At 46.4% G+C, this 27,548-nt stretch overlaps 1 protein-coding gene across 4 annotated transcripts; it reads left to right on the top strand.

The window, feature by feature from the left end:
• The first annotated feature begins 364 nt into the window (after nt 1–364).
• On the top strand, nt 365–27,548 carry KLHDC4 (kelch domain containing 4). Of its 4 annotated transcripts, XM_042821367.1 has the most exons (14): nt 437–515; nt 1,020–1,099; nt 1,573–1,664; nt 2,655–2,710; nt 3,830–3,928; nt 5,080–5,173; nt 6,784–6,920; nt 14,105–14,197; nt 15,163–15,322; nt 22,067–22,148; nt 24,178–24,386; nt 25,659–26,061; nt 26,548–26,664; nt 26,951–27,548. In XM_042821367.1, the coding sequence occupies exons 8-14, from the start codon at nt 14,142–14,144 to the stop codon at nt 27,124–27,126; spliced, it is 1,203 nt and encodes a 400-aa protein (XP_042677301.1). In that variant the 5' UTR covers nt 437–515; nt 1,020–1,099; nt 1,573–1,664; nt 2,655–2,710; nt 3,830–3,928; nt 5,080–5,173; nt 6,784–6,920; nt 14,105–14,141; the 3' UTR covers nt 27,127–27,548. The 4 variants fall into 4 exon arrangements, with proteins under 4 accessions (XP_042677299.1, XP_042677300.1, XP_042677301.1 ...); XM_042821369.1 differs by lacking the exons at nt 437–515; nt 1,020–1,099 and adding an exon at nt 551–624; XM_042821365.1 differs by lacking the exons at nt 1,020–1,099; nt 5,080–5,173 and having other exon boundaries at nt 365–515; nt 2,655–2,733.

The following is a 27,548-nucleotide window of genomic DNA, read 5'->3' as shown; positions in this document are numbered from 1 at the left end:
CGCACTGTAGGGCAAACCGTAGGGCCTTTGCTTTGCTTCCATTTTGTGTGAGGGAAGGGGCCATTTTGTGGGCTCCTCAGGGGAGAAATAAACAGGAACACGAGGGCTCCAAATTCTGAGTGCGACAGCACGCGGCCGGGTTCAAGGCACAGCGAGGCTCTCAGGGCTTCTCAGGCACGCACGCCCTCAGCCTTCGCTTGGAGCTCAGCGAGGCGGAGCTGCAGGCCGGACTCGGGAGAGCTGAGCCCGCCGGGCCTGCAGAGGGCTCCCGCGGCCGCGCTGCTGGAGCAGGAGGCGGGCAGCGGCCTGCGGCACCGGGCTGGGGAACGGCCTCCATCCGGCCCGCGGTGCGCCCTGGGCGGGCAGGGCGGCGCGGACAGCGCGGTGCGTCCCGCGGCCTAGAGCGGCCTGCAGCCATGGGGAAAAAGGGGAAGAGGGAGAAGAAAGGGAAAGGGGCCGAGAAGACGGCCGCGAAGATGGAGCGGAAGGTGTCCCGCAGGGCCAGGAAGGAGGAGGTGAGGGGAGGCGACGGAGGGCTCCAGGAGAGCACGTGTTCTTCCGTATCCCCCGTGCTTTTCTTCTGGCCTTAATTAACAGCAAACGAAGGCCGGTCCCGCAGAGTTGGTGCGTGCGTTTGGGATCTTTCCCTGGTTGCAGCGTGTTGCTGCCAGCTGTGTGTGTGGCTCCAGGAAGGGGAAGCGTGAGCAGGGAGAGCTGCTGCCACCGTGCATCTGCTGGGAGGGAGGATATAAACGGGGTGTTTGTGAGGGTGAATCGTGACAGGACAAGGGAATGGTTTTAAACTGAGACACGGGAGGTTTAGGTTGGGTATTAGGAGGAAGTTTTTCAGCCAGAGGGTGGTGAGGCACTGGTTGCCCAAGGAGGCTGTGGATGCCCCAGCCCTGCAGGCATTCAAGGCCAGGCTGGATGTGGCTCTGGGCAGCCTGGGCTGCTGGTTGATGACCTGCACACAGCAGGGGCTTGGAACTGGATGAGCATTGTGCTCCTTTTCGACCCAGGCCGTTCTGCGATCCTATGAAGTGTTGGCTGATGGAGGAACGTGCTGAGCGTGGGGCTTCAGGAGGCACTGTGCAGCCTGGTATGTGTGCTCTGTGGAGGCAGACAGTAATTGACAGAACTTTGAGGGGAATAAAATTAGGTGCGGGTTTCCCTCCCGTTCAGTTTAGGTAGGACTCCATTGCAGACAAAGGTCTGGTTGGGGCATAGCGTGGACCTGGTCATAATTTAGCTGGAGCTTACGTGATCTCTGTTTCCTTGTTGGTTTGATCACTCTTTCTCCTGCAGGGGTTGCAGGTGTGCACAGAACAACACACTGTGTGTGCCATCCTGTTAGGCCTTTTGTGAGCAAACTTGTCATGGTTTTAGTGGGGGGAACAAATTTTAGGACATGTGGAAGTGCTCAGCATCCATCTCTTGTAGGCGGTATCTAAGCAGATTTTTTTTAACGTTTCTTTTAAAATGGGGAAATTCTGATTCTGAATGCTGGTTTCATGTGGTGTGCAGGTGGTTCTGTGCAGATCGAGGAACTCAGGTCTGTGTTTCTATTTTCAGGAGGACCTTGAAGCACTGATAGCTGAGTTTCAGACTTTAGATGCTAAAAAGACCCAAGTAATTGAGACGTCCTGCCCACCTCCCTCACCCAGGTAAGAGATTGTGCAAGGCTTTGGCTGTCACTTACACAGCTGTTGATGAGATTTATTTATACCAAGTTATTTCCTGAGAGTGGAAGGCATAATAATTGGCTTGACTGATATTTGGAGTTAGAAAATACCTGATACATTGAATCCTTGGGTTAAAAAAAGAACCAAAAACATTATTTTTTTTCCCCTTAAAATACCCCTTTTTATCATCCCACCAACACAACTGTGAAGGGAAAGATTGGTTAAATTAAAGAGCTTATTAAAAAAAAAAGAAGTTAAGAGGAACCTTTGAACTTGGATGAGGAATCTGAAACAATCTGAAAGGTCTTGAGTCAAAAGGATGTGTCATGAGTCCAAGACATTTGGGGTCTACCTGCTGCTATGTTCTGTGCATTTCTTCACTGTGGCTTCCTAAAATCCCTTCTGTGTGATATGTTCTTCCTCTGTTTGGAGGGACAGGTCAGTGTACTACTGTTAATGTCACCAGGGTGCTGCAGTGGTCAGTTTGTGCCCTCCAGCAGCGCTAGGAATCTGTCTCCACATGATGCAGAGCACCTTGGTGGTACGTAGCTGAGTTGTGAATGTTGATGAGTGCAGAAGAATGACACAGATAAGTTGATATGAGGCAGCCTAGTTCTACCAATAGCTACGTGCTCTCATAAAACTAATTTCTGTTCTTGACACATCAGCATTAAAATTCAAGAGCTCACGTCAGAAGGCATGTTAAATGACAGTGTAATGTGTGTTCCTAAAATAGGAGAAGGTTTCAGACGGTGTCACATTAATCTTGCTGGAAGTTTTTCAGAAGTTAATTTCTTTGGGGAGCTTTTCACCCTGGGGTGAATATCAGAGCCTGGTAATTTGGCAGCTGATGGAGAGACCTTTGTGGCTAGAGGTCAGAATGCTAGTACTGGCTTAGTTAAAGGCTACCAGCCTCAGTTGTCTGAAGTCTTTTAACATCTGCTGTTTTGGTCATCCATCTCTTGTTTGCAGGCTGAATGGCTCCCTGTCTGCCCACCCTGAGAAAGATGAATTGATCCTTTTTGGAGGTGAATATTTCAATGGCCAAAAAGTAATGTATACTTCCATTTTTTTCTTCTTTATTCTGCCCTTCCCCTGCCTTATGCTGTAATTTGCACGAGTCTCATTTGAAGTGAAGATTCAAAGCAGCAGTCATAAAATATGCATTTGTCCCCGAATGAGAGCAAAATAGCCTTTTAATTCTGCCACGATACTGTCTTATGCCTGATCGGTTGGCAGGAAGGAGACATGCTAGAATCCATTAAGAAGTCAGAGTGATTGTCTCAGCATCAATATTTCAGGGCTTCATAATTTCTCCAGACTGAATAGTAGCCATCTCTGCCCCTCATTTTTGATAACTATTGGAGAATCTCTATTTTCCAACTTTCAAAACAAGATGTTTCTGCAGTTTTGCAGCTGGCAAGTCATTGCCTGCCTTGGAGATGCGTACAGTAGCAAACAAGGGGGCACTCTTTACTGAATATCTGCAAGTTGCAAGTGTTTACAGTGCTGCTGGAGACAAATTGGGCATTCCAGCCTTGAGAAGTTGTGTGTACCGTAGCTTGAATGCTCAAGCCCAACGATGGTATTTAATCTGAGGATCATCCCGTGTGATGTGCTAAACTAATTCTGCTTGTTTCACTACCTGATGTTCTTCCTGTCTCCGCAGTTGAGCAGCATTTCGGGCAGCATTAATCTGTACATCTGTGTTAAGCTCCAGCTTAAGTGCTGAAATCTCAAGCTGTCACAGGGTTAAACGAGAGTTTGGGAGAGAACAGCTGAGTCGAGAGGCTCACACTGAAATAACTGTTGACTACCAGTCTAGTGGGAGAGGTTCTTTTTCTCCTTCCCTGTGTGATGGAGGCTGGTGAGCTGTTGCTTTGCAAGGCTGTCGCTTTTCAAGGCCAGGTTGGCTGTGGCTTTGAGTAACCTGATTTAGTGGAAGGCGTCCCTGCCCAGGAGGTGAGGGGTTGCTCTTTAAGTTCCCTTCAACCCCGACCATTCTGTGACTCCAAAGGGAAAGCTGGTACCGTGCACCTTTAACACCAAACTCACAGCTAACCCTGAGTGGTGCTTGTGCTTGGGTAGACTAATCCTGTCCTGTGGAGAGCTGTGTTGATGTGTATCTTTCTTCTCCTCTATAACAGACATACCTGTACAACGACCTGTATCTTTACAACATCCGGAAAAACAGCTGGACTAAAGTAGAGATTCCCAACCCACCCCCAAGGCGCTGTGCTCACCAGGTGAGGTGCAGGGTGCCAAAGAAGCAGCTGGAATTTTTCTGATGCTGTGCTAAAAATGAATGGGAGTTGACTTTTTTTTTTTCCCTAAGAGTTTCTGGCTTTGCATTTTCATTGTAATGGGCTGCCAGTGGTGTCACCTTTCTTGTTGTGCTAATGGTGGTGCTCTTTGATCCCTGAGTGATGTCTGGAAATGCTACAGGGAAAGTGAAATATTGGAGGTGTATCTGTTATGTCAGCAGGACTCATGGGGAAGCTGTTTTTGTCTAGATGGACTAGTCATCTTGAGGCATTATATGGAAACCAGCTCAACCATTCCAGGCTTGTTCTGGATTTTCATTAGAATGTGACCAGATAGCTCTGGGGGCCTGGGTTGCTGTGTGTGATCAGTGGCTGCAGGCCTTCCCCTGTGGGTGTTACAGATCCCACTGCTCTAGCAACAGCTCATCCCTGTAATATACCCTTGCTAGCATGTAGGATTGTCCCAACTGTGCAGCCAGATACACTTTGTGTGCCCTGCCTTTGGCTCGGGATTTCATTTATTTAATTTCCCTTGGTAGATGGACTGTTTTTCTTCAGCATCAGCAAAGATAGCAAAGTTGTGTGAACTTTCTCTGGGATATTTTGAAACTCCCTGTAGTGGCAGTGCTAAGTCACAGCTTGAAGCAGTGATTGAGCACCTGGTGGGAAGGCAGGGCCAACCGAGGGGAGCTCAGGTGCGTGCAATGAACCTGAGTGACTGGAAGGGGTGGAGACATGATTTACCCCTTCCCAGCCCTCATGTAAGGGTTGGCAGTGGAGACAGGGGTATCTCTTGTTGGAGATCTTTGCTTAACTGAGGCCTTCTGAAGGCAAGCAGCTCTTTTCCTTCATTTCTGCACCTGTGGCTGCTGCATTTGGGCTCGTTCTCTTTTGCTGCAGCCAAAGACTTTGCCACCCTGCTATTGTTATGATACTTTCCATCCCATTATAGCATTACACTTCCCTAGGCTTTGTATCTGTCATTAACATCCCTGACTGGTCGTGATATTGAAGGATTTGTTTCAGTTTACTTTGTGTGAATGCCTGCACGCAGAAACTGGCCCAGAGACTTGTATTTTTTGCAGGTCATTTGCCCTCACCAGCTGTCTGATAGATTATCTTACCTATTGCAGCAAATGGCTGGGTGACTGCTGCATTTCAAAAGCTGCCATACAGGATGCGAATGTTATTTTCCTCCCTGTGGCCAAAGCCCTTTAGAGCTTCCTGGTAAGATCCAATGCTCTGGTTAGGTTCCTGTACCTTTGTTATGCTATTGCCTAAATGCCAGCCTTGCTCTGAGCTGTGTGTGTGCTATCATGAACTGAAAAGCTTTGACTCGATACTTGAGTTACCTTGTTGTGCTTAAAATTGATTGTTGTTTCAGAGGCCAAATTCCATAAGGAGGCCAGCAATTCAAATACTCCTTCCACTGAGGTGATAAGGAGGTTGCTTTCTGGCTGTGGAGTTGAGAGGTGCTTGTTTGTGTGTTGGCAGCCAGCAGGTGGCTGTCTAACAGCTCAGTCTGAACTGAGCAAGCAGGCTGGATTGTAGAGAAATAAAATGAGGAACATACCAGGGGAGCCGTGCCTTAACAACAAGTTTTCTGTCTTATAATTAATCACAGTCACACAGGAGGCAGTTCAGCCTCGTTAGCTGAATGGCTTGTTGTCTTCCCTGTGACTTTATTTTTAACACATTTCCCATGTTAGCTTAGAGGTAAAAAGAAGTTTGTCTGTGGGTTGGTATGGGCGTGCTTTCCTTCTTGTCATCTGTAGTCTCTGATGTACGGCCCTCTGACTTATGCTGGCTTCACCACATCAATTCAGTAGAACTGGAGTGAGAAAAGCCATGGATGGCTGTTGTCAGCTTTATTTGAGGAAAGATTTTGTCTGTGAGATGAGCTTGAAGCCAGCTCTTCACGAAGTTGCATGCAAGCATGGGCAGGCTGGTGTCTGTCCCTTCACTTAAACTTTTAATCACTTGATGCCCATGGAGACATGGGGTAACCTGATGTTCCCACAATTCCTGCTTGTACACACACCCAATATTTTCTGATGTATGTAATCACTGCATGCATGGGCTGGTTTGGGTCAGAGTGCTGTCGTGTTTGGTGCTGGAAGTCTTTGCTGTTTGCTGGATAAAACAGGCAGGTAGTGAAGCCCTTCTGCAGAGACTGTTAACTCAGTGTTTATCTGTGACAGGTATCTTGGGGGGAAAAAAGATGTGAAAGATTTTTTTTTTTTTGTAGTGTAACCACCCCTGTAGCCAAGGAATAAAGTTGTATGTTCACTTGGTTTCATTTTTGGGATTCCTGTCTTTTGCTGCTTAGTCCTGGTGTTCTTCATTCCTTACCTCTTAATATTCTCTTGTGTTACAGCAGGGCGTTTCAATGCTGCTCCATGCAGAAACAGTAAAACAAATTCTTTAATGCTCTCTTTTCTGCTACTTGCTTTAAGACAGTAACAATTCTCTCTTGTTCAAATACTGCACACTTCCTTCTGTTGGTGATTGTTTCTTTTCTTTGTTTTTGTTTCTTTTTTTTTTTTTCATCACATAGAGCAGTAATGCTTTTCAGGTCGTGAAAATGTTCAGGTTTGGACTTGCACTCAGCTCATTGGTTTACTTTGCTGTAGGGAAGGTGTGCTACACAGCGACCAGCTTAGGTTTAAAATTCCCCTTCATTCAGCCCCACAGAGCTTCTTTTCCAAGCAACGCAGCAGCAGCTGCTGCAATTTGTCTGCTTTGTGGTATTTGGAGGCAGCTGCCCATCTGACTGATAAAGTTCTCCTTTTTCTGGCTTTTGCACTCTTGTTTGATCCTGTTCTTTCCTCTGGCAGGCAGCAGTGGTTCCCACAGCCGGTGGGCAGCTCTGGGTGTTTGGTGGAGAGTTTGCATCTCCCAGTGGGGAACAGTTTTACCATTACAAGGATCTCTGGGTCCTGCATTTGGCCACCAAGACCTGGGAGCAGATCAAGTAAGTGGTGCGTTCTCAAGTCAGTAACAATAACCTCATGAGGAACTGTGTCAGCATGGTCTGAACTCGGATCCTGGTGTGGTGCTGTGATTTCCCAGCTGTCTGCCCATCTCTCCTTTGGGTATGAAGATGCCCATGTAGAAATAGTGGAGAGGACAGCCTTCAGAAAAAAGGGGAAGCAAGAGATGTGTCCAAGACCATCGAGGTCAAAGTTATTTTGTATAATGCATAGCTATTAGAGCAGGGGTATTGGGTCTTAGTAACTGAAGAAATGAGCATGCTGAACACTACTGTGTCCTCCCAGCCAAGGCAGATGTAGGTATCCAACTTCAAAACACTACTTGTTGCTCCATTTGTGTTCTGTCTGAGCCTGGTATCATGGCTGTGCTGTACAAAAGATCTCATTCAGTTTTACCATTGCTTGAGAAGGCAGTTGGTATCTATCCACAGAGACGACTTCTCTCCTGATAACTGGCATTTGCTGCTGCCTTAAGATTCCTTGGAATAAACAGGCCAGGAATTCTGATCTATCAAGGTAAGTAGGTGCCAAAAACCCTGGAAGCTTTTGACTGGAGTAAAGGCACCTAAAAATATTTTGTGGGTCTGGCCTGAAGTCTTCTGCTAATGTTTGGCTTCTGAGTTTTTTCTGCTCATCTTCATATTTGCATTAGGGAAGGAAAAAGTCTGGTGGGTCAGCTGGTAAACTGAGAGGTAGGAGATGTGGCTTCAGTTCTGACCGTGGCACAGGCTTTCTTTTGTACTTCAGGATTGTCTTGACCACAGCATTTAGCCAGAATACAGCCTTGGCTGTGCTGAAACTCCTCCACAGCTGACTCTTGAGGTGCTACTGGGGAAAAGCATCAGCTTTTGAACGCTTGCTCATCTACTTTTTATCTGTCAAGCTCCTGAGCAGGAACTCTTGTGTCCTTGCTTCAGGTGGGAAAGCCCGAAGTGTGCCCAGGCTAATCAATTTTTTGCCCTGCTTACAAAGTGCAGGTGCCTGTTGTTGGTGTCTGTCCTTTCTTGTGTGATGATTGAGAGGCTGGTTTAGGGCTGAGCTGTGCAGAGATGGATACCTTGGCACATGCCTCAGGCCACACAGTGACTCACTGTGCCTGTCTGCCTTTTTTCCCCCCTTTTTGCAAAATGGGAGCACTGATGTTGCTTGATGAGAGGGAATTTGGAGGTTTAGTTTTGTTAATATAGCACTGAAAGGACTCTGGCATGGGTGTAGTGGGTCATACTGAGCCAAAGAGCAAATAGTCCTGGTGAGTCCAGAGTGCGCTGGGTAAAAAGGATGCTTCAAGGCACAGGATCCTGGCAGTCATCAGCCCTTCAAGAGTCTAGCAATGGTCTTTTTGAGTACTTCTGGGAGGCTGGGGGGAGAGCTGCTCAGTTCCTCAGTGACTGGTTCCTATCTGACAGTGTGATCCTTGGCTCCAGACCTGGCAGTGTTAGTCTAACAGCAGCTGCAATGGTTTCAAGAAACTGAGTTTACTCTAGTGAGCCCTGCTTGTCTTTCAGCAGTGGGGGGGGGGGGTGAGGGAATCTCTGCAAAATGATAGAGGGCTCTTTAAGAGGTGCAAGGATTAAAAAGACCTGTCACTGTGCAGGCAGATCTGCCTATTGTTGTTAGGCAGAAGCTGACGTCATGGCTGTGACTGTACCCCTCCCAGCTCCCCCAAAATAACTTCTGAATCCCTTGTTCCATCTCAGCCACGTAAAGGGGGTTAGAACTCAAATGCATTACATCCCTTCTAGTTTTGTGAGAGCAGGCGGGGGAGAGGAAGTGATGATACCCATGGAGGCTCTGCTGAGAGAAAGGGTTGACATTTCAACCAAACTCTTGGTTGGAAAAAAGTCCTCACCAGAGAGCAATGTTAATACCCAGCTGCAGGGAGAGCGAGGGCGGGAGATGGCTTTTTGTGAGCCATCAGAGAACCCAGATGAGGCTTCGTGAGTTCCACCAGTGATGGTGCAGATTGTTCTCTTGTGGGTTCGCAGATGTGTTGCTGTGAGCTGATTTAGGGTTTTCCACTCCCCAAACAAATGCTGCAATGTGGAACCTGCTTGGGAGGAGGAAATCTGGTCGTCAGAAGGCTTCACTCATCTTGCATCTTATCCCTCATGGTATGGGGATGCTGAGTCTTACTGGTGCTGCAAGATCGCCTGCTCCCACTCTGCAGCTGAGCATGATGTTTGCATGTGCTGCAGTGTGCAGGGCAGCATCAGCAGTCCCAGGCCCCAGGTGGATTGAGCCATGGTGAGGGAACTTGTTGGAAGCCTGTGATGGGTTAATGTGGTTAGTGAGGAGGGAGAAATTGATCAGATGAGCTCCTGCTCTCAGGATAAGCAGAAGCACATTCCCAGTGCTTTGCTTTTCGAGCTGTCTGAAGCTGCTCACCACCCCTGGGTTACCCCGTGTCACTTCAGCAGCCATGACACAGTAGAAGGATGCATGGGGAGGCTGTGATGCTCTGTTGTTCTCTTCATAGCTAAATGGATAAACGTTTCTAAAGTTTGCTCTGGGGAGGCTGTCGTTCCTCTTTCTCTACGCCATGCAGGATCAACTCCGATTGAGTTTTCTGAGGTTTTTGGGTGGACATCCGTCTTTTGGCCTTGCTGTATTTTGAAAACACCTGTGCCCTGGTCCCAGTGTTCAAATAAAACAAAGTGCATCTTCTCTTCATCCTTGGGCAGAGCTCCAAGAGCTACATTAATTAGGCGTCTGGAGTAGGAGGCTGTGAGGAGATGTCTTGGTTTTAATGCTAACTTGGCTGAGTGTGAAAATCAGGTTTCTGCTGCCTCTTTGTGTTTCCATATGGCATCACGATGACAGCCTGCTTGGAAGGGGAAGAAGAAAAGAAAGGACAGTGATGATTGTTGAGTTTTATGAGGAATGTTTTTGTACTTCTTTATGATTGTCACACATGCTGCATTGTGCTTCCTTCAGCAATTTGTTTTTATTGGCGAGGACTCCACTGCTGCCTCATACAGTTCCATACAAGCTTCTCATGTCTGTCTGGAGCCGAACGCTACGTTTGGACTGGGGATGAGTGATGATAGTGGGTAGCTTGAAGGATTACTGGTGTTGGGAAGGTAAATGTTTGGGAAGATGGAATGGGTGAGGCAACTTGTGTAGCCTTGTTGGCATAGAACAGGCTACCAAGTAGCAGGCAAAGCACTAATTACGTGTGTCCAGTGTGGTAACAGCTACCTGAGTAAACCCTGTTGATAAACATTTGGGAGACAGAGTGTTATTGAGTAGACTCGGTTGGGTCTGGGAGATGTCACTTTAGTGCAGAAAAAGCAGTAATTTTGTTACTCTAATAAGAAATGCTTGGATGAGAGAGACAAGGTTTCCATCTCCACTCCACCTGGGATGGATCACCCAGCTTCAGTTGAGTTGGAATGAGTTTGTAGAACGGAATTAGTAGATTAAATGGCTAAAATGACCCTACTCTGACCTGAACTTGCAGTTCTAAGAAGTCTGGCTATTCCAGCCTCACAGCTTAGATTTCAGACAGCTGTGTTGTCCTTTCTGGCCTGCAGATTCTGTGAGAGACCATCTTGGTGCTCTAAGAAGCTTGACAGTAAAATGCTTTGAAGAGAATCCCTTGAATAACTTACCCTGTGCTGTGTCTGCAAAGGCTCCTGGGGAAATTGATCTCCGTTACTGCTTAATGCAGAGCCACAGCGATGTCAGTCAGCTTGGCAGAGTTAAAAATTGACAGCAGCTCTATTTGGTTGTGTTTTGCCTTCACAGAGGTGGCTCAAATGCAACAAATCTCAGCTCGTTGGATGACGTGCCAGGAAGTGATTTTGACTTACTGGGGCCACCTTATTATGTGTGCGATGTGTGAGGTTTCCCCAGTGTGTGAAGCGTTTGTTACTCTGCCTTGGAGCAAAGCAATATTTTAACCTAATTGCCTCATTCCTTCCTAGAGAGAGCATTCCTCCTGTTCACCTTCGTGTGGCCCAGAATGCTCCCTCAAAGAGAAATGGGGGGTGTCACACATCGGGGCTGTACTTGGGAGCTGGCAGATCCCTCCATGCAGTTCTCCGCCTTGCTTCTGAACCTATGTAACTCCCTTCCCTTTAATACTGGGATGCTAATGATGCTTCACAGTTTTGTGAGACGTGGGGCTATAAATACTTCAGGGCAATGCAAGTGTATGTTGAGTGTTGTTTACGGGGAGAACTGGAGCAGTGGCTGCAGGATGCCTTTCAGTGTAGGTTTGTTTCTGACTGATGGCTCTTGTTCATGTGCTCTCTGTCACCAGAAAGATCACGTCCTGCAGCACAGGGTAGAAAGGTGTTTTGATGCTTAAAGAGGGGAGTTCTGGTGTGCTGTTGAGCAGACTTCCTTTGACAGACCAAAAGGGATCCTTCTGAGCTTCTTCTCTCCTAGAGGAAGATCCAGACGTGTGACTGTTGATTGACTTTGTGAAGGATTTGATCTGGGGGTTTTGTGCCTCGTAGCAATTTTGTATTCACTTGTGTACCTCTGAATTAATTACACAAGTACATGGGTGCTATATCTCTGTGTGCTGATGAACAGAACACTTGTCATTTGCATTTACAAGTGTGAGATGCAAAACCAAACACCCAAGTCCTGGATTTCAGCTGCTTTGTGTAGTGCAGAACAGTGTGTGTTATCCTGGAGTGCCCCTTTGGTGGGATGTTGCATGCATCATCACTTTTTTTCATAATGAGAGGTTGCAGAGATTCTTCTGAACTTTCTCTGGGTGAAGGAAGGAATGAATGAAAGAGTAACTCACTCATGCAGTCTGTAGATACTGCAGCATGGAAGTCATTAATTCTCAAAACTGGAGCTGAATTCAGATCTGCTATATTACTCTAAGTCCCAGAGTAACTCCACAAGCAACAGCAAATTCCTTATGGAGCAGTTGAGATCAGACTCATGCTTCCATGTGTAGAGCCAGTTCTTATCCAGACTTATCTGTTCATCTATTTTTAAAGAAGAGTCTGGAGAATTTACGGCTCCCTCCCACATGTCTGCTTTCTGGTGTCAACCCCACAAAGTAGTGTATTAATCATAACGTCTGTGAAACCATTTCCAAAATGTTTATTTTGGGCCACGAGCAGCAATGCAGGTAAAGGGAGACAGTCTGCATCTGGGAAGCAAGGCTCTGGGCAAATGCCTTCCTGGAGCTGCTGCTTGTGCATTCTTATGGGCTGTGGAGCAAGCCCTGGGCTGTATGAATTGCTCCCAGCAAAAATACCTTCTAAGAGCACTTACTGCATGCTTAAGAGGGCATCTCTTTCCATCAAAGGCTATGAAGTGCCCATTGCAGCTGATTCCTGGATGGTGAGTAATGCTTAAGTTGATAAAGCTGAGATGACACAACAGGGCGCAGCGTGAAGCCTCCTGCAGCTGTGTTTTAGCATCATCTCTTGTAGCTTGCATCCATATTCTAGAGAAAAGGGGAGAACAGCCTTGTAATTGGGAGCAATTGGTGGTGGTGTGGTGGGACTCCTCTGAACTCAGATCAGGCCCTGTTTGGGATGGTGGTGGTTGTGACTTGGAGTTAATTGTACACTTGTGGGAGCGCGTTTATTACAGCACACGCGTCAGTGAATAAATGTCTTACCAGTCAGAATTGGTTTTTGACTTGGAGATGTGTTTGAGAAGCAAGGCAGAAAGTATTCCCTGAGAACAAGATCTTATTGTTAACGTCGACATCTAATTCCTTCTTTTTTATTTTTATTAAAAAAAAAAAACAAAACAAAAACCAAGCTTTCTAAAAGATGACATCCCCTGGAATAATGACATAAAAGTTTTGTTATGAAAGATTTCATCCACATCTGAAATCATTGTTAATATGAAAAGTGATGTTCTGCTGGGTGGTACTTAAAAATCCAGTAAGTGCCTAGAAAATTCTACTGTCTGTCCTCATAAGAAATCCAAGAAATCAATATTCATTCAGGCTTACCCAAACACTGCTGTTCTGCTTGGGGTTCTTCATTATGGCTGGTGTGATTGTTAATTCTGATGGTGAGGCCCCTCATTTTCTCTCTCTGCAGAAATCTATTGCTGCTCTTTGCAGCTACCCACTGCCACGTATAGCACAGAAGTAGGGTTGGGGGTTTAGATTTTGCTGTTTTTTCTCAGTGGTGAGCAGGTTTCTCATTTATTTAAGCCCTGATTCTGCAGCCATCCGACATGCCTGTACCTCCTTGAGAAGCCTTACTGAGTTCAGTGCACTGTGGGCGACTCCTTAGCAAGACTGAAAACGTGAAAGATTAGTCCAAGGGGCAGAGAACATGCAAAGCTCTTGTTTTCTCTGTGGTTTGCCCTGAACTAGCCTTTGTTTTGGGTGTTCTTCACGTTTTCTTTGTTCTCTCTCACATGAAGGCGTGACTGCAGGTGATGAAGAAGGAAAGTGCATCTTCATTGCCTCTCAGGAACGTTGTTGCCAGCGGCCTGGCTTTGCCCAAAGCTTTAGGATGTGACAGATGGGGTGTTGTTGCTTGTTCTTGGAAATGGAAGTGGCACATCTCACTGAAAGGCCATGCGGGCTTGAAAAGAGCAGAGCAGTGATGTGTAGCTGCTCCTTTAATAAGTAAGATGATAATGATAACTTGTTTTGCCACTGTGCCTTCTGTTCTTGAGGAAACCTGAGTAATTTATCAAGTTTGGTGGTGTAGCCTAGCTGCAGGTTGTTGGGTGGGGATAGAGTGGATAGGGGTGATTTCCTATGACAGTGAAGGAGGGTAGATATCAGAGCCAGTTCCTGGCTTCTATCTGCTACTTAGGGTAAACATCTCTGTCTGGAGTGCTTTTCTTGAAATTGTGGGAGTTAACTGCTATTCATTAAACTCTCCTGAAGAATTACCTCCTGAGTCATAGCAGAAAAGACTTCAAGACTCAGGTGCTGTTAGACTGTATGGTTTATCGCTAGGAATAAAACTGTTATTTGCACCACAGGCATTTTGCAATATCAAGCATTACAATACCAAGCATTACAGGAAGAACACGTGTACTGTTCTGGAAAAAAACATACATCTATGTTAAGGTGACAAAGTTCCCTATGATTTCCCATGCCTGTACCAGAAGCTAAGCTCAGCCAGTCCAGCTGCCTTATGACTTCAATAAAAATGGGCTGACCCACTGGTAGGATGGGAAGCTTGCTGATGAGTGAAATTTCTTTGTCTTTCAGAGCATCAGGAGGTCCCTCAGGAAGAAGTGGGCATCGAATGGTTGCTTGCAAAAGACAACTGATGGTCTTTGGAGGTTTCCATGAGAGCACGAGGTGGGTTATTGCAGGATGGCTGGTGGTGTTTGAACCTGTGTAACTGAGACAACGTGATTTCACCAGCAACTGCAAGCTGGGCTATAAGGCCAGGATTTTATGTAGTGGTACTGTGAACAAATTATATGATTCTATGTTAGAAAGATAAGTGATCTTGATTTTTTTATTTTTCTTTTTTTTTTTCCCAAGTCTTAACTGTTTGAGAAATGGTTTTGCCACTTACATAATCACTGAAGTAGCTCCTCATCCTCATAGCTAAAGCTCAGTACATCGGTTTTGGATTCTGCCTCTCATCAAAGAGGCTTCTCTTCCTAGAAACATCTTCCCCAGTAGGCTCTCCTATGCCACATGAGGTCACAGCTTCTCTGTGATGAGGGCTGAAGGGAGCTGAGCTACATAATTTCTCAGAGGTGCTAAGCTGCATAACTGCAGTCCCCAGGAGCACAGCACAGTTTGCAAAGCCTACCCTACACTTGGCTAACTGGCAGTTTCACTGGTGCAGAGCACTTTCTATAGCAGTGAGTTGGCTACCAGGAGGAGAGTGTGTGTATGTATGTGTATGTATACATTTTTCATTCCCACCCTCTAGACAGATGTTGCACTAATATGTTTTGATCGTTTGTGTTTTGGTTGAAGTCACCTTGGATTGTGTTTCTTGGAAAGAGTTGGTGAAAGCTCTGTTATAATAGGGAATGAGGTGGGAATAAAACAAAAAGAACCAGAGAGGTCATGCATGTAGGAGCTTCATTAAATACATAATTGTTGCTCTGAAGTAGTAACCTTCAACTGAACAAATCTCTACATTGCCAAGGCTACAGAGGGAGGAAAAATCAGAGATATGGGGAGTTGAATAAGGTACTGCACCTCTTCAGAGGTTTGTGGTGCTCCTGCTGAAGTGGTATTTTGTTCTGTTCTAAACGATGACCGTGACCAAAACCTGTCATGTTCCAATTTGCTCTCCCTAGAGATTACATCTATTACAACGATGTGTATGCATTCAGTTTGGACTCCTTCACGTGGAGCAAGCTGGCTCCATCAGGAATTGGGCCTGCTCCAAGGTCAGGATGTCAAATGGCTACCACACCTGAGGGCAGCATAGTCATCTATGGAGGCTACTCGAAACAGGTAGGAGAGACTGTGATAAGCCACTGCAACATTTCCCAAATGCCAAACAAAATAGTCAAGGGAAAAACTAAAGGGCTAAAATGGAAGTTAAATTTAATATTCAAATTATGTAAATAGCACCTTAGTGATTACCTTGACCTGTGTTGGTTGCAGGGTCCTGTGTCTTGTCTGCTTGGAGGAGGCAGTAGGAGAGCAGAATTCAAATGTGTAATCTGCCACTTCCTTCTGCTCTGTTTCACAAGTGCAGATCTGGTGATCTCATCGTGTAACTGCCCGCTGCTCTGATATTGCTGCATGCCAGGCAGCTGTCAGATGTCCAAAAAAACACTAGCAATGGGAGTGCATGTCAGCCTGTGGTTGTGTGTGGGAGTGACTGTGCAGTTGTGCCCTTGTGCTGTTCATACATGGGATGGTTCAGGCTGCTGGGAGCCAGTATTGTTACCAAATCTATCTTCTTGTCTTCTGACTCTCTTCCCTTTGTTCCTGCGGTTGTGTCCTGATCAAGGGTCTGATTTCTGGTAAAACTAATGCTCTATTTTCCCTGCTAATCTAATCCAGCATAGGGAGGTGATGTTACAAAGGAAGGAATAAGCAACTGGGAGAAGTGACATTTCTGATAACAGCTGTCATTGCTGCCAACTTCAGGCATTCTTAGCACTCAACCATGTTCCAGCACTTGTGGCTTAAAAGCAGCAGTTACCAGGGGCCTTGTATTTACTTGCATCAGGGAAAGGGTTAAGGCAGCTGTGCTTGTTAGCAGACTCAATAAGCCAAAGAAGACTTTTGACGAGTACCAGGCTTCCTCTGCTTTGCTTCTTGCTATGTTAATCGTGGTAATTTATACTGGATAGGCCTTTAGACCGTATGTCCTTATTGACCAAGTGTCCCTGTCTCCATGCTGGGTGGGAGGAAGTAAATATTTCATTGAGCAAAAGGCTCCTGCAAAAAAAAGCTTTTAATGTTGTGAATGTAGACTGAAGACCCAGATCCTGCTGCTGCTGTCTCAGTGGAAAGGCATTGCTTCCAGGGGGAGGAGGGCGCATTGTTCTTGTGATGTGAATAGAAGAACAAAGAAGAAAAGCATGGAAAGAGGAGAGAAAGTAGTCTGTCTGTATATTTAGAAGCATTTGTGCCTCCTCACGGCCTGCGCTGAGGGCTCTAACTCCTCAGATGTGCACTTGATTAAATAGCAGTAGCAGTACAGAGGCATTTTCTGCCCAAAAGGGCTTTGTCTGCTTCCTGTTCCACCACTCCTGAGTGGGAGAAGCCTGCACACTTTACTAGGTTTGGCTCTCTTAGGGCTACTGAAAGTAACTGGGTTTCAAGTGCGTGTGGAGTCCCTTGGAAATATAAAAGTTGACACGTTTTTGCAGTTAGGTCTATTCTGCTTTATGAGGATAGGCTTTGTTGCACTGCTCTGGGTTGTTTTGAGCTAATAAAAATGAAGTAGAAGGGATAGAGGAATGCAAAGCTGCCGTCAGCCTTCTGCTGTGATAAATGAGCACTCAGCCTTTATGCAGAGTACTGAGCAAGAATAAGAGCTGGATGCAGTTCCTCTTTGGCTTGGCGAACAGCTCTTAGATTAAAACAAGCACTCTTGTTATTAATCTACTTCCTTTGTAGCACAGAGAGCTGAGTCTGCTGCTCTGACGTGCTGTTCCTGTCGTAGGCTTTGCTTGCCTTCTGCAGCACAGGTGAACTTTTGGGCAGGGAGAATGAAGCCGAGCTACAAACTGAGCAGAGCACCAGACAGTTTTCTTCTTCTTGGGATGCAAAGGCAACAGACTTCAGCATCATCCTGAAAATTTAGTTCAAGATTTAAGTCTTCTGGAATAAACACAGTTGATGTTTGGCTATCTAATTCTCAGTATGTCTTTGCTTGTAACTGATTATGGAGCTGAATCTCTCTGGATTTTCTTTGATGTGAAGAAAATGTTTGGCTTGTGTCCTCCCCACGGAGTCATTGGCAGGGATACTCAGGGGAGGAGTAAGAGATGGAAGATGGAAGAAACAACCCTTAATTGGAAGTAGGCAGGTAGAGAAGACCTGTCCTTTGTCTCTGGTTAGAAGCAGATGCTACATTCAGGAGTATTCTGAATATGTTTTTGGGCTTCACGTGTGGATATGAAATCAGACAGGTGTCCAAATAAAGCGCCGTTTGCCAAGTCCTGTAGACCCTTCTAATTTCCTTTCTAACAAAAAGCAGGATTGATTTTCATGCATGCTGTAGAAAAGTGCAGTTTCGCTTCCCACAGCTGCTGCTAAGCTTGTGTGTGCTTTGGAGAGAAGGGAAGAAGTCAGGACTGCTCCTGTGTTGGAGTACCAGGGCAGGATAGGCTGCCAGGTTGCTGGAGGAGAGTTACAGTGTGGTAGGGCTGCTTCCCTGCAGTGGGCAGTTCTGATGCGTTGGATCCTGTACAGCCCTGAGCCCTTGTAAATCTGCTTTGAGGCGTTATGTGGTGAGAAATACGCATGTTGTCAAAACAAAAAGGCCTGTAAGCCCAGGAGATTCATAGTAATGGGTGGAATTGTAGGCATTTGTGTACCAAGCTGGCTGTCAGGGCCTTATGAAGCCTGAGCAACGTTGTCAGCTTGCAGCCATGGGTGTTTCTGTGCTCAGTCTGCCCATCCTCAGCCTCCAGCAGAGAGGTTTGCTTGGTACTTTGGTTTGCTTGATATGCATGCCGAGCTGAGCACGGAGGGTCAGTTTTCAGTGATGTTTGTCAGTCCAGGCTGTGTTGCTGAATTCCCTTGGTGTCACTTGGCTAAGAGTCTCTTTCATGGCTGGGGAAAAAAGCAGGCAAGATAAATGGCTTGTCTGAGGCATTCCAGTACTTGTGGATAGAGCCAGGGCTGTTACCTTGGGACCCAGGCATGCATTTGCCACTAGATTTTGCTGTTCTAGGATGTTAAGTTCAGGCAGTGAGCATCCAGGATGCAAACAGAGAAGATGGAAAACTTGAGCTTTACAACCCCAAGTGTGCAAATTGAATAAGGGCACGCTTGAAAATACATGATCCTTAGCATGTTGGTGTCCTTATGTTCTTCTGCTTTATCTTCAACCCAGAAATGATAAAAGACAACTACTGTGGTTCCTTACAGGAGAGGTTGTTGTAGATTTTTGTCATCGCTCCCTAAATACGCCTCAGAAGCCTGTGAGACACTCAGACTTGCTTTCCTGCTGATCTCAAAGATGTCTTCACCGTTTCGCTTGCTTGGAATGGGTCTTGCTGCAGCAAGCTGCATTTTTGGCTGTATGAAGCAATGAGACCTCTCTATTGCTAGGCAACGTGAGCACACTGTGCCTGGCTGGCACAGCGAATGCAGCCAGGATGTGTTGGAGGCTAACACTGCTCTACCTTGAGGGTGGAAGCAGTCCATGAGCCATGGGAGCTCTGGCACTATCTGTGTGCAGGGCTTTTGGATGCCAAAGTAAGCTAAGGTGTATTTTTTTTTTTTCTAATATTTTTTTTCCTCCTTTTAGCAGTGAGCTCTGCTTGTAGTGGATTCTGCTGGGAGGCTGCTTGTGGGAGGGCTGAAGGCTGGTCTTGTGGGAAAGCTTCTCTCTGCAGTTCTGCTTGCTAAGGGCCTTCTGTCAGTTGGCTGTATTTTGCCACTGTTGGTCTCTTTTATTAGCTGTGTTTAGCAGCTTATATGCACTCTCTATGCTTCAGTTGCTTTGCTCTTTGAAGGTGCTTCTTGCTGCCTGTTGCTGGAGGTAGAGGATATCCAAGGCAGCTTTGTGCTTGAAAGCAACCACCTGGGACTCGAGAGCAAGAGGGACAGTGAGGGGACAGGAGGCTCCTGTGGCTGATGGAGTGATTTCCTCAGGGCAGATGAGTGTCCTGGGCTGGGGGAGTTGGCCTCTCTAGTATCAGTGTGCTGCTTGCTACTGAAGTGCCTGCTTTTGAGCCAGTGCGAGTGGGGAAAACAAGCATCTCTGACAACAAATAACTAACTCTCACTCCAGCTCATTGGGTTTTCTTAGCCCGAGAAGCTTTGTCGTGTTGTACACGTAATGTTTACTACAAGGAGCCTGTGTAGTTTTCAGGAGAAAAATAAAGCAATTATTCTGCCCAGCCTGCACGATGGTGAAGCCAACTGCTCTCTCAGTATATGTTGTTTCCCTTCTTTCCATGCAGACAGTGCTCATCTCACTGTGCTTGACAGCTGTGCTTTGCACCTTTCAGCCTGTGTGTCCCCTACACATAAGAATGTGGTGTGCCTAACACTGAAGTACAAACTGCAGCCTACCTGGGATTGGAAACAAAATAAACCCCCTTTCCATTCTCATTATCAGATATTCGCTTTGCAGCCATTGCTCTGTGTTCAAGCCCTGTGCCCATCTCTCTCCCCATTCCTCTCCTCTGTCCATCCATCCCTGACAGCTCTTTGCTTAGTTGCAGCTTGGAGGGTGTTTGAAGCAAGGGAGAGACTAAAAAGGCTGCTGTAGCTCAGCCATCCATAGCTTGCAGCTTGCTGGAGAGTTCTGCTGCTCTAGACTTCTGTGACAGAGACAGCAAAGTGTGACATGGCTGCAGAATGTTATTTGCTCTGTGCAGTGACTCATAGCCCTTTAAACTTGAGAGCTGCTGCTGTATGTCCCACAATATGTGCTCTTCCAGTACCATGGAACTGCTGTACTCAGTATTTAGAGCTCTGTTCCTAGAAGGCATTTCTTGCCCTGGCAACCTGTTCTGCTCAAAGTGGGCAGCTCCCAGCCCCTCCAGCTGTGTCTCTATTACCAGAGCTCCTCTAGCTATGTGTCAGAACTACTGACCAATGCAAAAACTTGACTTGCTTTTTTTCCGTGTGCTAGAGAACTGGCAGTGGCAGAAGAAGCTGTTTCTGTGCCTGTTCTTCTTCAGAAGATAGGCCTATCACTGCTGCTTGTTCCTGCAGGCTTTCTGTCCCAGTGTGCCTGGCGTTCTGCTGCTCAAGAACAGGGGGTAGAATAGTGTGGTTGCTGACTTCATTAAGGTTGTATACCTCCAGCTTCAACAGCCTGTCTGGGAGAGAGTGTCTTCCAGTGTGCTGCTTGGAATGCCTAGATGCAGGTGAAGAGCAAGATCTACAGCCCCAGACTAACATTTCCTAGGGCAGACCCTGGTCTCTGAGTTGACTGAAGCTTCCCTTTCCTTTTTGCTGCTCTTTGAACAGCATTCTCCTGTTTCTTCTAGCGCTTTATTATCAGCTTTCCCTGGAGCTTCTCAACATCATCCAAGTTCAAGTCTTGTTGTGCAGTGCCTCAAACGTGCTTTATTCTTCTTCCTTCTCTGCCTTTCTAAGAATCAAATACCATTCCTGAGAACTGAGTGCTGAGCCATGCAATAGCAAAACCTACTAAGCTCAAGGCACAGGGCTGAGTATGGATATGGAGCAAGAAGATGACACTGTGGCATGAACCCAAGCCCTACTCCTTCCCAAGCACTGGGCTCAACCCTGCCAGCTCCTGCTGGGATATGCTGCCTGGAGCAATGCCATTGCCCCCAGGAGGAAGGGATTACAAGGAAGCCAGAGCATCTTCTTGGAGGATGGGTGGATTGTGGACATTGCTAAAAGACCTCCTGTGGTGGTGTTGCATAGTGCTGCTTTCAAATACTGCATGTTGCTCTGAGTACAGGGGCTTACAGCGAAAGGAGAAAGGGAAACTTGCATTTAAAAATAATGCATTTAATTCCTTCAGCTGAGACCTGCTGCTTTTGCTGGTGTCTCACAGTTGCCTGTAGCAGGGGGTTAAAGTGAGGCTTCTGTTTCTATCCAGGAGGGAAAACTGATTCTTAAGACTCTGTGGTGCCTCAAATGCTACTAATGACACCTGCAGCCAGGCTGTGGGGCAGAGAGGACTCTGCTTCTGTTGCGTTGGGGTGGATATTGGGGGTGGCAAGGATTGAGAGTCTGTGCTTGATGCAGATCTGTATTTAAACTTGTGCTGTGCAGATGATACAGCATAGTCAGAGTGCTCAGCATTGAAGGACAGCATCCCAGAGGGCCTTGCCAGCACTGTTGGAAGTTACTGTGTGCCACTTTGGTGAGCGGGTATCTGCTCTCTTTTACAGCTAGAGGAGCAGAGGCACAGATGTTAAATTGCTCCCTCGAGAGAACCTGATGCTGTCTGTGGCACAGTAAAAGGCAGAATCTTGGCTCTCCTGTTTCCTTGGTGCTGCCCATCCTTCCTTTCTTGTAACATGATCAGTTTTAATCACTTGTGCCATTTTATTTCTCCTCTGTAGTGCCCAGATCTCTGCCCTTGCATTGATTTCATCCTGCATTCTTCAGGAGCCCACCAGTCCCACGATCTGTGCTGCAGCCTGGAGAGCAGAGGGAGGCTCTGGTTCTTGCAGGCAGAAGTTGCTTGTGGTTTATTACACGTCTCCCACTGCTCACTTGTAGGATGGCACTGAGTGAGGCGTGCTTGAGAATCACAAGACACCAGCCTCCATTTGTCCCTTCTGGCTGCCTCCATTGCCTCTGGATTTGCTGTTTGCTGTAGAAAATGGCCCTGGTTTCAGCACTGCAGTTGTGAAGTGCCTGGTGGTTTCTCCTTGCCCCTATCACAGTGTTTGCTTTTTCAGCACGGTGATGTACAGATTTAGGCTGTGATTAGGCTTATCTGTGGTGTTGAGAGTTCAGAATGGCATGTTTTGGTGTGAGTGACTTCCTAGGCCTTGAAGAGTTGTGCCTCCTGCGTTTTGGCCATTGAAAGTGTTTCACCAAGCATCCCTGTCTTTCCTTTCTTTGCAGAGAGTTAAGAAAGATGTTGACAAAGGCACCCTGCATACAGATATGTTCCTGCTGAAGAGTGGAGGCTCAGGCAAAGAGGAAGGTAAGCCACTGCTGCAGCTAGGGGGCCGTGCTGGAAGCGGTGCTGCAAGGCTGTGAATCCTCTCTCTTCTTTTGAATAAGAAACCAAGAAAAAATCCAAGCTCAGAACAAAATTTCCCTTTTAATGGTGAGCACTGTGCCCCAGCTTTTGCTTTGGGGCTAAACACAGCAGAGAAGTCGATTTAAATATTTCTTCTTTCCCAGGAGTAGTTAAGTGCATTTGTATACTGTGACTCTAGCTTGAAAAGAAAGGAGCTAGAGTGAAGGAATGGCAGCTGCTGAGAGATAGGAGAGAAGTTGTGTCCTACTTTTTCACTTGGGAATTGGAGGAAGAAGGTGTTCTATCATGTATACAGGCAACATTCCTGCTGCTGTGTTGTGTAGGAGAGAATGGGAACATAGTCTATAGGGCACTCACTTTTTCTTTTTCTCCCTGTCCATTTAAGGCCTGGAAAGATGAGGCCACATCATCTCTGCTAACCAAAGCTTAGTGGTTGGCTGAAGGGTGTTGGGAGTCGTGGTTCCCATCTCAGGTGACTTGATTACAGAGCTGATGTCAGTAGCTCTGTGAAACAGGCAAAGAACTGGAGCTATGTGAGAAACTTCATGGAGAACTGACAGAGCTAATGGAGGAAGGCTGGGAGGAGCTTTCTGCTGGAGAATCAGCATTATTTACATTGATGTTTTCCAGTTGGCCTTGGAATAGTCTGAGTTGGACTGGAGGGTCTCCAGGCACCTTGCATAACTGTGAGAAGTTCTGACCTGTGCAAGCAGTTCCATAAGAATTACCAGAAAAGATGTTAGGGATTTTTGGGGGGTTTGTATGTAGGAGGGAATTAAAACAACGTTTTGAAATTGCAGTTCCCTGGAACATTCTGATCATTGCTCTTCTGTTTCACAACAGAAAATCGTTGGGATTTCAGAACTTCCCACACTGGAAATTCCTGTTTTCAAGAAGCTGTTTTTAGTAGTGGTGGGTCATCTATAAACTATTAGGAGAGAAGGTGGGGGTGTGATCTCATGAGATTATTCAGTGCAGGGATATTACCAGGAATGGATTTTGGTTGACTGATTTTTGTTGTTTTTTTTCCCCATCTATCTGTGAATACCCTCAGAAATGGGGATTCCATCACTTTCCTTAGGAGAGAGAATTTTGTCCTTGGCTTAAGGAGCAGGATAATCTTCCTTGAGCAGATTTTCCAAGATGTTGAAGTAGTGACAGATTTCTTTAAACCCGGCCATCTTAATGTGGGATTTGGGGAGGAAGGTTGGTCAGGTATTGTCTGGATTGCAGACCCTGCTTGCATGATGTCCTATTTATAGCTTATCTTTTTGAATTTGTGGTTCCTTCAGAAACACAGTGCCTAGCCAGTGCACATGCTTCTGCCAGCCTGCATGTTAGGGATTTGCTCTAAATCCATAGTAAAGGAAAGGAAGGGAGTGAAAGCAGAGGGCTTGGAGCACAAGCTTTCTCCCTCTCCTGGGTATTTTATTATTATAATGTTTTTTTTTTAACATTTGGGGCTCCTTAAAATAAACTGTGGCTGTTCTTGGGGTTAAGGCAGCAGTGCAGAATGACAGAGAAGATACTGAAGTAGGAAGTTCACGTGGAGAGAATTGACGCCGTATGAAACTGTGGGGTAACCAGAGCACCTTCCCTTGGTGTCCTGGGCTATAATCAATCCTGGTTTGAACTCAAGCTTCCTGCAAAGTTTGTGTACCTTTCATGAGGCCCCTTGCTCCAGAAAGCACGCCCTGCAGACAGCTTTCTTCATTTGCTTTTGTTGGAAACACAGCTGCTTTCTAAGGGTAGAAGGAAGTGTGTGGATTGCTTGGGTGATTGAAGTGGAAATGCGAGTGGTTCTGATTTACATGATTGCTGAACGCGAGCAGTGCAGTTTTGAGTATGTCTAAAATGGGTTGTTGTGATGCTTGAAAAGATTGCTGGAGAACTGAAGGGTCTTGGAAGATGTAGAAATCATCATGATTCTCTTTTGCTGATAATTCTGTCTCTTTTTATCCATTACCAGATAAGTGGGTATGGACTCGACTCAACCCATCTGGTGTGAAACCCACTCCCAGGTCTGGCTTCTCCGTGGCAATTGGTCCCAATAACCGTTCCCTTCTGTTTGGAGGTGTGCATGATGAAGAAGAGGAAGAGAGCATTGAAGGGGACTTCTTCAATGATATTTATTTCTATGATATTGGGAAAAACCGTTGGTTTCCTGGACAGCTAAAGGTCTTGTTTAAGAACTACACAATTGTCTTCACTTCATTCTCCTTGATCTCCTTTGTCTCAACCTTTTCTGGCCTCATTTTGACAGTGTGGGCAAAGCCTCTATGTCAAGGCTGAGCCACCAGGTCTGTTTGCTGCTTTCATCTGTGTCTGATTGGCTGTGGAGATGGGAAAAGCTGTCAGGATGATGTTGGGGATGTGCAGCTTAGCAGGTTTTTGTTTCCAGATTGAATTCTCTGACGTTATGCTGCCCTTCTCCTTCCTCTCCACATAGCCCCTTGTATTTTCCATACCCTGCTTTCCCTGTGTGATGCAGACTGTCACCTGGGGAGAGAGGAAACCTCTGAGCCCCAATGGCTGTAAGGAAGAGCGGGTCAGGAAGCGGTCCTCTTCCTTTGAGAGTCAGTCTGCATGTGCCCTCTTGTTGTGTAATGCAAAATGAAGCAAAGCAGCATGAAAACAGTTCTGGTGTTTTACTGGAGGCTGGCTCCAGTCTAAGTCTGATGTGAGCTAGTTCAGTAAAAGCTATTGTGAAAAGGTCTTGTGTTGCATTGGGATAAAATAGCCTCCCTCTTTTCTCTGTTGTCAATGACCTGGCAGAAGGGATGAAGTATTGACCCTTGGCTCATGAGAAATTCAGAAATGCGGCCCTCAGATCTTTGGCTTTGTTTGAACCACTCTCAAGGAGGAAGCAAGGTGCTTCTTTCTTTTCATCCCTACTGTTTCTTGCTGCGTCCTCAAAAAAGAGATGTCAATCACATAATAAGAGGCAAACAGCCTCTCAGGTGTTTGCTTCTACCTTCCTAGCTGTCTGTTTCCTATCCTTTTTACACAATGCTTTGAAGACCTGGAGTGCTTCCTGATAATGCACTGTAATTTAGCACCCAGCAATTGTTTTGATTTCACAAAATGATGGGTTATTTACTTTTGCTCCTGTCAGAGACCAGTGGACTGTGTGTGTGTGTGTACACTTGCAAGATACAGAACAACAGAGCTGTCTTCCCTCTCCCCAGCAGTTCTGCCATGAATAGATGTGGCCACTCCGTGCTGTAGGTTCTCCAGAGGTTTCACTGCTGCCTGTTTTATGGCTGGTAGAAGTTCATGCTTAGTAGGAGGTTGTAGCTATCATCCAAGACTTACAATTCTAGTGAAAAAATAATTGAATTCTCCCCATTCCCTCACAGCAGCATCTGTAATATTGTATTAACTGCTCTGTGCTATTAGCTACACCCAGTTCACACGCAGTCTGCCTCTGCTCCTTGTTCTTATTAACAGGGATCGAAGTCAGAGAAGAGGAAGCGAAGACGTGGCAGACGAGCTGAGACAGACGGTGGAGATGATGAGGTAGAGAAGCAAACCCCACAAGGCCCGGTGGAAATGGTCAAAGAGGTGGTGGCAGAAGATGGAACTGTCATGACAATCAAGCAGGTGATCTGTGGGCCTGCAGATGAGAAGGAGAGGTCTGAATCGGAGGAGGAGGAGGAGGAAGGCGCAGCCTTGGGCCCGCAGGTGGAACCGTGCCCACGTTCAAATGCCATGCTGGCAGTGAAGCATGGGGTTCTGTATGTGTATGGAGGAATGTTTGAGGTGGGCGATCGCCAGTTCACCCTCAGTGACCTCTACAGCATCGACCTGCACAAGATGGAAGAGTGGAAAGTGCTGGTGGAGATAGACCCAAGTAAGCTCTGGTGGCAGGGGGGCTGTGTGACTCTATTGCAATAAAGGCTGGGATGTTGTTTCCAGCGGTGCTCTATTTTATTCCTGGAAGGAAATAGCTTGAAAGTATGTGATATGCAGTGTCTTGTAGTCTCTACCACCACAAAAGCCTGTGGTCTTGTCACAAAAGCTCTTGTCCAGAGCTTTGTAATGGCTGTAGAGTATGAACTCTGGTCTGTCTGCTTCAAAAATCAAGGCATGTAAACCGAGCATCTTTGTTCACTGATGGCTGGTTCTAACCTTAGCTCTGCTGTGCAATCTCATGGGCTGCATGTGTGCAATGGATAAAGGGCAGAAAGGAAGGAGTTTTACTGGTAATTTTGGAGCTGGGAGGAGATTGGACTCTTACCAGCTTGTCTTCCACAGCTGTTCTGTGCTGTTCACTTCTTCCTGTCTGTGTTAGATCTCTCCCTGCTGTCCCCAACTTATTTCTTCTTTCTCACCTAAGAAACACAAGAATGGCTGGAGGAGTCAGAGTCAGATGAAGAGGAGGAGGATATGGAAGGTGCAGAAGGAGGAGAAGAAGAAGAAGAGAGCTCTGAAGAGGATAGTGAGGATGAAGAAGGTAACAAGAAGAATGTTTCCTTCATACTGACATAAAATACAGCATTCATTGGTGTCACTGACCTCACTGGCATTCAGGTCAGTTTTTCATCAAAAGCAAGGTTTGCATAGTGCGTGCTTCTTAAGGAGTAAAGGAGAAATTGCTTTGGCTCCTGATAGGTTTTCAGGCTATTCCATTTAAATACAAGCTGAAGCACAGCCACGGCTGAGTTGACACGTGGGAGAGCAGATTGCCTTCATTAGCTGTATGTGACCTCTCTTTCTCTCTTCCTCCCGTTGTGTACCAGGAGAGGAGCAACACCCATCTGTTCAGCCTGATGAGAAGCATGCAGACTATCTGTCCAGGACAGAGCAGTACTGGATCAAAGTAGCCCGCAGCAACATGGGCCCGGATGCCAAGGAGAAGAAGGTGGTGAAAGTGGCTCACGCCATGGCAAAGACATTCTATGAAGATTCAACCTAGGGCTGTTCTGCGAGTGCAGAAACGTGCTGGGAGCAGTGGTGAGCCCTGCTGAAATCAGCCTAATGTGCTAGGCAGTCAGTGTGAGCCCAGAAGGCTTCCTGGCACTCCAACCCTTGCATACTCCATATGAGTGCCTCTGGACTGACTAATCTCAATATGCCTGCTGGGTTATTGCTTGGAATATACTGTTATTCCCCTGGCTGGTTGTGGGAGGGACTTGGGGAACAGGATTACTGCCCAAGCTCTGGTTCTTCTGAGAATGGAGCATACAAGACCATCACCATTTTGTTCAGAAGTTATTTTGAGTCTGTGAAGGCAAACTGCGTATCTCACAATGGTTCTCTAGTCCCAAATTCCTTATCCTAACTGGGGCCAGAACTTGTCTCCAAGGATTTCTACAATAAACTTACTTGGTTACATGA

The sequence above is a fragment of the Centrocercus urophasianus genome, unplaced genomic scaffold, assembly GCF_019232065.1.
Source record: "Centrocercus urophasianus isolate 14NV4802_14NV808 unplaced genomic scaffold, USGS_Curo_1.0 seq_2, whole genome shotgun sequence".
Lineage (NCBI taxonomy): Eukaryota > Metazoa > Chordata > Aves > Galliformes > Phasianidae > Centrocercus > Centrocercus urophasianus.
The sequence above is the reverse complement of the archived record's forward strand: the minus strand, read 5'-3'. Positions and strand labels throughout refer to the sequence as shown.

What these genes read in the sequence shown, in the direction of transcription:
- KLHDC4 (XM_042821365.1), top strand. Translation starts at nt 417, where the DNA reads ATGGGGAAAAAGGGGAAGAGGGAGAAGAAAGGGAAAGGGGCCGAGAAG. An exon ending in CAAGGCGCTGTGCTCACCAG is followed by an intron (nt 3,929 to 6,783) that starts GTGAGGTGCAGG and finishes TTCCTCTGGCAG; the next exon opens with GCAGCAGTGGTTCCCACAGC. An exon ending in GGATAGTGAGGATGAAGAAG is followed by an intron (nt 26,665 to 26,950) that starts GTAACAAGAAGA and finishes GTTGTGTACCAG; the next exon opens with GAGAGGAGCAACACCCATCT.